This window comes from the organism of the source record quoted next, unplaced genomic scaffold (genome assembly GCF_019419815.1).
Source record: "Pyrus x bretschneideri cultivar Hongxiangsu unplaced genomic scaffold, Pyrus_bretschneideri_v1 Contig13, whole genome shotgun sequence".
NCBI classification, from domain to species: domain Eukaryota; kingdom Viridiplantae; phylum Streptophyta; class Magnoliopsida; order Rosales; family Rosaceae; genus Pyrus; species Pyrus x bretschneideri.
Window position 1 is genome coordinate 8,372,357 of NW_025999424.1, and position 11,501 is coordinate 8,383,857.

At 40.8% G+C, this 11,501-nt stretch overlaps 1 protein-coding gene across 1 annotated transcript; it reads right to left on the bottom strand.

Annotated features, from left to right (window-relative positions):
- Positions 1 to 9,314: 9,314 nt before the first annotated feature.
- On the bottom strand, positions 9,315 to 10,826 carry LOC125474738 (protein phosphatase 2C 53-like). Its single transcript, XM_048578713.1, has one exon. It carries the CDS (start codon positions 10,811 to 10,813, stop codon positions 9,920 to 9,922), a length of 894 nt encoding a protein of 297 aa, XP_048434670.1. The 5' UTR covers positions 10,814 to 10,826; the 3' UTR covers positions 9,315 to 9,919.
- Positions 10,827 to 11,501: the final 675 nt, after the last annotated feature.

Here is an 11,501-nt window from a genome sequence, read left to right on the forward strand (position 1 = left end):
TTAACCTCTACTCTTAGTATCACATCGGAGAGTGATCAAGAGATTGAGACTCAAGTGTATTTACTTATGTCATGTATTCTTAGTTGAAAGTTGACCCGTAGAGTTAGTCTTTTTTATGTAACGACTTATTTAAACTAAGATCAGTAAGGATTTAGTACAGAACTTGTCATCCCCAAGAGTCAATTAAGGACGAATAAATTGTATCTTCAATCTAAAACTTAAAGGTTAGAAGTTATGAAGTCATATTTGACTCCAAATGTGGTTGTGCAAGTTATTTTATATACAATGCACATGAAATCAAATTTGACTTTTAACTTTTAACTCTTGTAAATCGGAAGGAGTCTAGTCAAATTTAAAGACAAATATAATTTTTGTATTTTATGTGGTGAGGATCCCACATTTAGAGCTATATCAAATGTCAAATATGACTTTGCACTTGAATCATATATGAGTTTAACTTTTTCAATACATTGTAGATATCTTACAGTTTTATTAATATATATAGTAATATATACTCTGCACACCTGCGATGGCCCCGATTCATGTTAGGGAACGGCGAAGCAACCCACCTTTACAAATTGTGTAAATATGCTCATTGTTCAAGGTTTAATTTACACCTCTGATTTGGGGCATTTCGGCCATGATTTGGAGCTTTTCGCTCATACTCCCCTACAACTTTGAATCAATCCTCCAACCTCGCACGCCTATCACTGCATTTCCCTCTAGATTTGGCGGATCTCATCTCAACACTGATTCACTGCTTTACGCGAGCTTCTCTATGATTGAAGACTATTAGCCATACATTATCAGGTGTCATTTCAACATTTGTTTCAATGAGTGATTAGCTTAAGAGTTAATCTTGTTGTACAAGGGTACTCTTGTACTATTCATTAAGTTGAAAACAAACACGGTTACTAAGAAATACGAGCGATTTATTCTACTCAAGTTTTCATTTCTTTCTTCTTCTTTTGTGGTTCTTCTTCTTCTTTGTTACTATTATGATGGGATCAACAAGCTAGTCCTGCTTGCGCATTTGATTATGAAGATTTTGCAGTTGCACTCCAAGTAAAATGTGAGATAAAAGCTAATCTTCATCCCAAGAATCTTGTTCTTCAATCTCCCAAACCTACTGTCAGACACGTAAATGATAAAAACTTGTACAACTAGTCAGACCATGAGACAATTTTCATTAGGTTTCGATTTATTCAAAGAAATATATTTAAAGTTTGATATACACTCAGCATTTTATTGGCTAGCGCATATGTGTCAAACAAACGGCCCGACCAAAATAAAACCCTGCCTGGCCCGTAGGTTTGGGTTGGCGAGGCCCAAAAAAATTCATATCGACAACCTTTCATTTAGTGGACGTCAAATGTTGCTTAATTATGTGGTGTATGATGCATGGAGCCCTAGTGGTAAAAATCATCCTCACCATATCTTATATATAAAACCAACCCAAAAGGTGAATGGTACTTTTAGTGTCACCAAGCTTCAACAAAATATTTTTTTAATAATTAATTTTTTGGTACAGTTTTTTTTTTTTTTTACCTCACAATAGACTAGTAATAATATGATTCAATTTCTCTATTTTTAAACACATTCAAAACATTTTAAGAGGCATGGAATGTTGGTTATAAAAAATGTCATTCACACGCGGATAATAATGTGATTAAATAAGTTATCAATTGATTTTTTTGTTTTTTTAACAAATGATATTATCTACACTAAGGGGAATGGGTTGGACTTAGTCTCACAATGAGCTAGCAATAATATGATTCAATCAGTTGTTTATTAAATATTATTTTCTCTTTTTTTTAAACACGTTCAAAATATCTTAAAAGGCATGTAATGTCGATTATAAAAAAACGTATTTTGCACGCGGATAATAATGTGATTAAATTAATTGTTAAATGATTATTTTTTTAAACAAACGATTATCTACACTAAGTCGGAGGGGGCTTTGCCTCACAATGGGCTAGCAATAATGTGATTCAATCAATTGTTTATTAAATATTATTTTTTCTATGATTGATTTTATTATGTGAATTCAGCTGCTTTAATTGGTTTATGAGGGGTTTCTTGTAGCATGATCTAAATTATCCATTTACTTCAAATATTTGACTTTCCTTTTGTCAATTTATGCATATAAATACATTTAAAACGTGTAAGTCGCGCGTAGCACGTCGTGATTCCAAAAATACCTTTTGTCATGCGTGAGCGCGTGCATGAAGGCTAATCTATATATAAAGCCAATGGAAAATGTGAATAGTGGTTTTGGTGTCACCAAGCTTCAACAAAAAATATTTGGACAAAAATGCCCCTAAAATAAAAAACTTCAAAGGCATCCTAAAATAATGCATCAAATAAGACTGGGGCATTTTCGTCATTTTAATAGTGCTTTTTTTGATAATTACTTTTTTTGTACTTTTTTTTTTAATTAGTATCTCACAATAGGTTGGCAATATGTGATTCAATTTCTCTATTTTTAAACACGTTCAAAACATCTTAAGAGGCGTGTAATGCCGGTTATAAAAAAAGTCTTTCACGGATAATAATGTGATTAAATTAGTTGCCAAATGATTGTTTTTTTTTATTAACAAACGATATTATCTACACTAATGGGGAAGGGGTGTGCTTAGTCTCACAATGGGCTAACAATAATATGATTCAATCAATTGTCTATTAAATATTATTTTCTCTATTTATAATGTAAATTCTATAGAGACCGATTTTATTATGTGAATTCAGCTGTTTTAATTGGTTTATAAGGGCTTTCTTTTAGCATGATCTAATATTATTCATTTACTTCAAATATTTGACTTTCCTTTTGTCAATTTACACAACATACATTTAAAATGTGTCAGTCGCGCATAGCACGCCGTGATTCAAAAAATATCTTATGCATGAGCGTGAGCACGCGCATGAAGGTTAGTCTTGTTAATGTGAATGTTTTTCACATTTGTTGCTTACAATAATGGGTTGGTCGATCGTGGACTCATTAGTTCATAACTTCATATACATTGGCCAGTTTTAACACAAAAGTAACATAATTTAGGATTTGGCTGTTGAGCTACAGTCGGATGATTTGGCATGGGATCTGGTTGACCTGGCCCTGTCTTTATTTCTATGGCAGGATATACATTATCTAACTGTTTTGTGCTGAAATTCAGATTCAGTAAATAAAATCGTTTGCAAAAAATAACAAAGCCATGCACAAGGAATGTTGGATAAAATTTTATAATTTTTATCATATTATCTTATGCTGGAGGCTGAAGGTTGGAGGCTGCTTGGTTTATGTGTTTGGAAGGAGGCAAACCATTTTTTTAATTTTGAGTATCTCTAGTTGAGTCTCTAAATAGGGATAACGACCATATAAAATGAGTATAAAACAAATACAAGAACAAAATGAATCTCCAATGAATCGGAAAGTGAGTCCCTAAAGTATAGAGACTCACCAGATACTTGGTATATGTACTGACATACAAGGACTGTATAGGGACTTAAATGATATACCTGTTTTTGCAATTTGAGTGGAAAAGTTATACAAAAGTCTTCCATTTTCTCCTCTTAAAGACAATTTAAGCTTCTTTTGCCACCAGCCCTAGCCTGGCTTGGGTGCCAGAGGCATCCACCCTTCCTTTCTTCTTTTCCTCTTTCTTCTTTCTTCTCTGTTTCCTCTAGAGTTTTCTCAGGTTTTCTCTCATTTGCTCGCTCCCTCTTTTCCTTCCCTCTCATCTGTCATCTCTTCTTCACCTTCCCTGCTTCCATTCTCCTCTTCCTTCACCTTTTTTTTTTTTTCTAGTTTTCTCCTTTTCTTTTTAATTCTCGGTTCTCCCCTGAGTTTAACCTACGGAAAAGAAGGTTAAAATCACACAAATACTTGCAAGAGTACAAGGATGTTGTAGTATAGATGCTCATGCAAGGTTGTTCTCCACAATGACTATTTAAACAATTTATGTAAAAACACTTCCTAATTAACTACTAAAACTAAAAATTGAGAAAAGAGATTTTGAATTTGAGTAATATTAAAAAAAAAATTTAATTAAAAACCAAGTAATAAATTCAACCAAAATTAAAACGATAAAAGAAAAGAGTTTTTAAATACCAATTTATAAAAGCACTAGGGTTCAACTATCACCTAGCAATCCTATGTATTTTTACCAATTACTTATGATCTACACATGTTACTTTGAAGGTTAGATTTTCTTAATATATATTATACTTGAAACCTCCAACATAAAACGTCTATCTAACATGCAATCCGTTCGGACTTTCAAATCAAATATAAACATGAGAGACTCATTATGTTTTGTGAAAACCATTTGAAAAACCATGCAACCCTTAAGACATGGTGTTCATCTCAAGTGAAATTACAATTATCAAACAACAAGAAGTCAGCGTCAATTTCAGGAACCTTCCAACTAAAATTGCATTAAATTACTTCTCAAGGATCCTAATCGTGATCAAGCATTAAGACAATTAGATAGTTTAAGCACAATGATCAATAATTCAAAGCATGCATGCAATCAATCATAAGCAATCAAATAAAAATTACATATTCATGCTAAGGCTTAAGGCGCTGCCCTAGCAAAACAGAACAAATTAGTTATGCATATTCATAATTAAAATCATAGAATACATTATTATGAAGAAAATGATTGAAAATACCTTTAAGTATAAGTCTGAAAATCTTCAAGAACCTTAGCCAATTTCCTATCTCCAAACTCGTATAAAAGAATAGAGTAGAAAAAGACTAGGGGCAGCCAAACCTTATATCCCTCTCATCAGCTATCGCATAATGCCTAATAAAGTCTTTTGTTCCAACTAGGAAACCAAATAATAATAAAATATACTATAAAATAAAGTCCTAATTAACCTAGGAGAATCTATAAGGGAACTGTCTAGCCACTTTTTAACCTCAAGTATCCTCCAAATTCGGCCTATGACAGCTTGTGCTCCAAAACTTACGTTCTGAACACATCTCCATGAGGGAACTGTAAACACGAGAAATTCCTGAAACACAAGGGACAAGAATACGTGTACAAAATATATTTTTTGTATTAATGATTTTGGGGTTACAATCTCTTTGTAATTTGATCCTCTGATTCTATCTTCGTAGGATGTGAGTTTGTGGATGAGTTGTTGATCCAAAGGGCCGTCGGGGCTTGATCTAAGGATGCACAGTTGATGAATGGATCTTCAAGGGGCGTTGGGCTTGATCTTGAAGGTTGATGGATGAACGGATCTTCAAGGGCTTTTGGGCTTAATCTTGAAGGATGAACGAATGTGTGGATTTGTTGAGGTTGTTGATCCAAATGGGCCGTTGGGGCTCGATCTTAGGATGAACGGATCTTCAAGGGCTTCTAGGCTTAATCTTGAAGGATGAACGGATGTGTGGATTTGTTGAGGTTGTTGATCCAAAGGGGCCGTTGGGGCTTGATCTTAGGATGAACGGATGATGAGCGATGAACACTTTCCTCAAGGGCCGTCGGGGCTTGATCTTGAGTTGGTGGAAGTTCTTCAAGGGCCGTCGGGGCTTGATCTTGAATTGAACGGATGATGAACGATGAACACTTTCTTCAAGGGGCCGTCGGGGCTTGATCTTGAGTTGGTGGAAGTTCTTCAAGGGCCGTCGGGGCTTGATCTTGAAGGTGGATTTGACGAAGAACGAAGATTGCTTTCTTGATCCTTCGGGATTTGCTTGAGAGCTTTAGAGTTTCAAGGCTTCTTTCTTTCTTCCTTCCTTCTTTTCTTCTTTTCCTCTTTTTCCTTCTTCCTCCTCCCCCCCAAATGAATGCCTTTGGCCTCCTATTTATAGAATTCCAAAACTTGATTTTTGGATTTAAATAATCAGATGAAATAAATCATTTCTGCCAGGTATTGACACGTGTCCTATTTGATGACTTTTCCAATTTATTTCGATTTTTCGTTGAGTCACACGCTACATGTAAAATTTATGTGATACGTGAGCGTTGAAATTTTAATTTTTGGTCAACATTTATTTCACCGAAATTTTGATGTCTACAAATGCCCCCACTTCAAGGCGTGTCGTAGACATGTGCTTGTCACGTGTAGAAGATGCGTTTTGAAGTCCCTTAATGTAGATGTCAACCCAAGGGCCGTCGAGGCTTGATCTTGAATTGAGCTAGAGATTTCTTCAAGGGCCATCGAGGCTTGATCTTAAGTTAGACTGGAAGATTTTCTGGTTTCCTCCAATCGTTGATTTTCCGCAGGCTTAATCTTGAACTGAGCTGGAGGATTCTTTTGGTCTCCTCCGAAGGTCTGAACTTACTCCTTTGATCTGGAGTTGAATTTGATTCAAGGGTGGTGAACACTTGATTTTGAATCGGACTTGTGATTTCTTCAAGGGCCATCGAGGCTTGATCTTGAACTGGGCTGGAGGATTCTTTTGGTCTTCCTCCGAAGGTCTGAACTTACTCCTTTTATCTGGAGTTGAATTTGATTCAAGGGTGGTGAACACTTGATTTTGAATCGGACTTGTGATTTCTTCAAGGGCCATCGAGGCTTGATCTTGAACTGGGCTGGAGGATTCTTTTGGTCTCCCCCTATTGTTGATTTTCCTTTGTGCTACTCTTGAACTGGGTGCAAGGTTCTTTTGGTCTCCTCCACTCGTTGATTTTCCTTTGTGCTACTCTTGAACTGGGCAGCAGGATTCTTTTGGTCTTCCCCGAAGGTCTGAGCTTACTCCTTTTTTTCTGTTTCTTTGTTCAATCTCTCCAATTCGTATTGAAGAGGGTTAGAGGATAGCTCAGCATATGCAGTCGTAGCTTGTCTCCACATGCTTCAATGCATCATTTTCACTTGCCTTACTTGCCCCCCTTTGCAGAAGTGGTATTTCCTTATGCAGGTTTAGCATCTTCTCTTGTACTATTTGTTCCTGATGCAGGAGTTGAATGCAAACCTTGCATTTGAATGGACCATCACTTCTTGGTGGCAGCGCAAGTTTGAGTGGAGGTTCCGACATATTGCTTTCTCTGTCCTTATCCTGGCAGGTGAGAACAAGGGCAAAGGAAAAGATAGGGGAAAAGCATGATATGAGATACCTTTGCTTTCGCCCTTGATGATATGAGATACTTTTGCCTTGGTGTCATTTGTTTGCAAGGGTATTCCCGGAGAGGAAGAAAACTGAGCATTTTGAGATGTTTTGCTGGGAGTGTACTCTCGGAGGTGAGGAAGAGTTGGGCATTTTTTTATTTTTTCTTGTTTGCAGGTTTGCCTTGCCATAAAAGATGAAGGTCGACATATATAGGGATTTCCCAATAGCAAGTGGTGGTACTGTTCTTTTACCCTTGTCGACAAACGTTTTGATCCCGCAAATTCGACTTTTTGAAATAGTGACGACTCTTCGATCTTTGAATACACCTCTTTGATTTCTGAACGACGCCTCTTCGATTTCTGAACGAGCGTCTCTTTTGACAAAGTGGCACGCGTTTTCTGAAAAGCAGAGAAAGCGTCGCCGAACTTTGCGCTTGTCAGCTAAAGATGTGTAGCTGCGATGATGACCTCCACGTGATCTTTTGACAAAGTGGCACCCGTGCTCTGAAAAGCCGCGAAAGCGTTGCCAGCCTCCACGTGTTTTTCAACTTTGTCGGAGATCTTTTGACAAAGTTGAACGCGTTTTCTGGAAAGCCGAGAAAGCGTCGCCTAACTTACGCCGAAAAATCCAGCTTTTGAGATTTGCAGAGCGATGTCTTTTCACTTTTGAATAAGCGGCCCTTCGATTTCTGAACCAACGCCTCTTTGATTTTTGAGCAAGCGCCTCTTCCTTTTTATAGAGGTATTGATCACCTGTAACATGCATACTTTGAAGGTTGCTCATTCCTGAAAATCATCTCCGGCCTTTTGAGTTTTAACTCCATCCACCCATCTCTTTTAACACCTTTGAAAAATGGCTAACCCATCGAACCTTAGCTTAGAATTGAGTCTTAGCAGTGATCCGGTTGCGCCGCTTCAAGGTAATGTATGGTGTCCTTCTTTCTTATCTTCTAACGGTCCTCTTACAGGTGAAGACTCCGTGATGCAGGACGCCACAACAGCTACAATAGTAGCTAGGAACCTCCTTACTCCAAAAGATAGTAGGCTGCTGTCAGGACGGTCCGATGAGTTGGCCGTTCAAGAGTCCCTCACTCTTAGTGTTCAGTGTGCGGGCTCTGTGTCCAACATGGGCCAACGCCTGCTTGCTCGGTCCCGTCAAGTGGAATCATTGATGGCAGAGGTGGAAGATCTTAAGCAGGAGATTAAACAGCTTAAGTACGAGAATAGAAGTTTGCATGTGCTTGCAAATAACTATTCGTCGGGCATGAAGAGGAAGCTTGATGAGATGCAAGAATCTCAAGGTCGCATTCAAAGTGACCGTCAAAGGCTGGCGTCTTTCTTCCAGAGGCACATTTTTCCGGCGTCATCAAGCGTTCCACCAAGTATTGGGGCCTCGAATGATCTATCTTCGGTGCCTCCCGCTCCTGGAGTTTGGCCAAGTAGTGGGGCTTCACGTGAACGACCTTTGTGAAGGCTCCATCTTCCTCTTTCTTTGTTAGATACATTTTTTCGCACTTGTAATTGCTCTCGGTGTGCCTGGCACCGTGTGAGTTTCAAATTCTACAAAATTATAACTTGTATATAACAAATATGTCCACAATCTTGTGCACATACACACGCATATAGGCCACTGCATTTGCTCACTGCCTTGCATCTTCCAATTTGCTAATTTAAACAATTGGCAGCTGGTGCTGTCTTTGAAAGATGCTTCCCAACATCATCATTGCTACTATTTTTTTATTATTCTTTTGAAAGATGCTTCCCAGCATCATCATTACCATTTTTTTTTATTATACTTTTGAAAGATGCTTCCCAGCATCATCATTACCACTTTTTTTTTTTTTTTTTTTTTTTAATTATTATTTTGAAAGATGCTTCCCCGCATCATCAATTTTTTTTTCTTTATATGGCCATCTGCAAGATTGAGTTCGTGGGTGAAAACCCAGGCGAGTCCGAGAGAAGACGGAGGAGGTCTTTGGGTGTGAGTTGACAAACTTTGGTTTTGTTGATCGCATTCAAAGGCAGCAGCAGAGGCAAGCAGACAGATGAGATCTTTGGGTGTGAGTTGACAAACTTTGATTTTGTCGAGCACATTCAAAGGCAGCAGCCATGGCGAAGGTGCAGAAGCAGCCAGAGCTTGAAGTAGTGCAAAGCGTCGAGTTTGAAGACCGGCTAGTCGTTTGACGGCGGTCAATGAAGCTCTTCGTTGATTTTGATCAAGGTGGCCAGAATGACGAGCTCGAGGTCCTTACAGGCGAGGAGCTGCATGGATGGAGAGGAAGAAGTGCCTTGTCGTGTTCCGTCACTTTCTCTTAACCTCTCTTACTGACTTCATGTTCTTTTGTTGCAGAAAAAAAGGGGAGCAGAGCTCTTGGATTTGATTGGAAATTCACAGGGTGGTTTAGACCATTGATTAGGACAATACCACTGAAGTGAAGGTGCTTGCTCATCGGAGAAGAAGCTACAAGCCTCCTCACTGCTAAAGAAGTTGTGCTCCTCCACCTTCACGGAAGGCTGATAGCTCTTTTGGAACGGAAAGCAGCCAGCTGGGAAAACACAGACGAATTCGCCTGCCCGAATCCTAGAATCCCATCAAGCGCCTCGGATGACTTGCCCAGCTGCCCTGATTGCTTAGCTCCGCAACCAAACACAACACTGCCATTAGTCCCCTTGTCAAATTGAATAGTGTCCTTCACAAAGTATCCCACCGTTGCACTTCCGTCGCCATAAGTCACGTCGTATTGGCAGAGCAAGTCCGGCCGGCAGCCCGGAAGCTGACCGTTGTATTTCGACGTGCAAAACTCCTGATTACAAGTAACAGCATTCGAACTCGAAGAGCCTTTCGGATCATACAAAGTGAGCTTCACGCCAATATCACTTTTCGTTGGACAGTTAGTGCAGTCGATGCAATTGACCCACAGGATGTCACTCCCTGTATCCACCTGGACAAAATAGTCCTTCGACGGCGAGCCGATCCCGAGCTTGGCGAAGTATAATCCGGTCTCTGATCAACAGTTAAGGGGATTGTTTCGGTCCCTCGGCAAAGAAGAGCCCTAGAGTCACCACAATTAGATATGATAATCTGGCAACCAGATAGAACCGCAACAACTGCAGTTGATCCAACCATCTCCGGCGCAACTGACTCTGCCATGAGCTCATTGTCAGCTCTCTCAAAACCAATCGAGAATGCCGCTTCCCATTTCCTTCGCCATTCGTAGCCGTCAATCGTTTCTCGATCCCACTCCTGTGCAATCACTTCATGCGTCCTCTCAGCGCAAAATTTAGCCACCTGATTGCCGCCATGGCCGTCGTAAACGCCGAAGAAATGAACGGGTGAGATCTCGGCGGAGGATCTGGAACCAGGCGCCGTACAACCGCCCACGTGATCGCACGTGCGAGACATGAAATTTGGAATCACAGCGACGGCGTCCTCCATCTCTCGCCTCCTCCCAATCACCGAAGTGAAACCCCAGGTCACTCCCTTGTTGTTCCTCCCTACGCACTTGGGCCGCGCAACCGCTACTCTCACTTCTTCGGCGGTCGAGAGCGCTGGGTCGACCAGACTCGGGACCAGCAGCGCCCGAATCTCGCCAGAGCTGCTCGTCGTCGTTCGCGAGACCTCGCCGGAGCTCGTCGCGCTTCTGTAGTCCTCGGAGGTGATTACCGAGGACAGGCTCACGCTCGAGCTCGTCGATGACAGTTCAACGTCGGGGAGTGAGTTGACTCGCTCGAGTTGCTCGTCCTCTGTGGAGTCCATGTTCCGAAGCGAGCGAGAGAGGGAGAGAGTACAGTCGCTCTGGAGCCGCGACTGCCAGAAAGGCGTAGAAGAGGATGAAGGAGACTGGCGATGGCGTTCTCGAGAAGAGGAGTAGCAGAAGATGGTGACTTGGGCCGATGAGCTGTTCTTTGGTGCGTGGTCTGAGTCAGATCGGCGAGTCGCGGAAGGCGGGGACAGTGTTGGGAGTGGAGTTTTCTCCCGGTTTGAGCGGCTGAGGTAGAACCTGGGGGAAAATCTGTCTTTTTGAAGGACGGACAACAGGTTGATCATCTCGGCGGTGTGGTCCGGATCTGGACAGTGCGGCGCGTCGTCGCCGTGGTCGGTGGAGGGAGATCGGGAGTAAACAGTGAGTGAGGTGACGGATGGGAAGGCGTCACGGAGGCGCTGGAGAAACTGAGAGACTTGTAACAAAGTCTTCTGAAAGTGAAGGTTGAGGAAGCTAAAACACCCAATGAGATGGTGCCAACGACTGTATGCTTCTGCTCGGCCGCGGCATCGCCGGAGGATCGCCATTCTGCAAGGCGTTTGAGGCGGTGAGAGAGAAAGGAAAGTGGAGCTCTTTTGTTTGTTTCGAGTGAACTGATTTGGGGAGAGCGTGATTAGAAGATGGGGCTTTGAGAGTGAGTAGGGCCCGGTTCTTTTGGGTATATGGGCCTTTGTCCTCAAC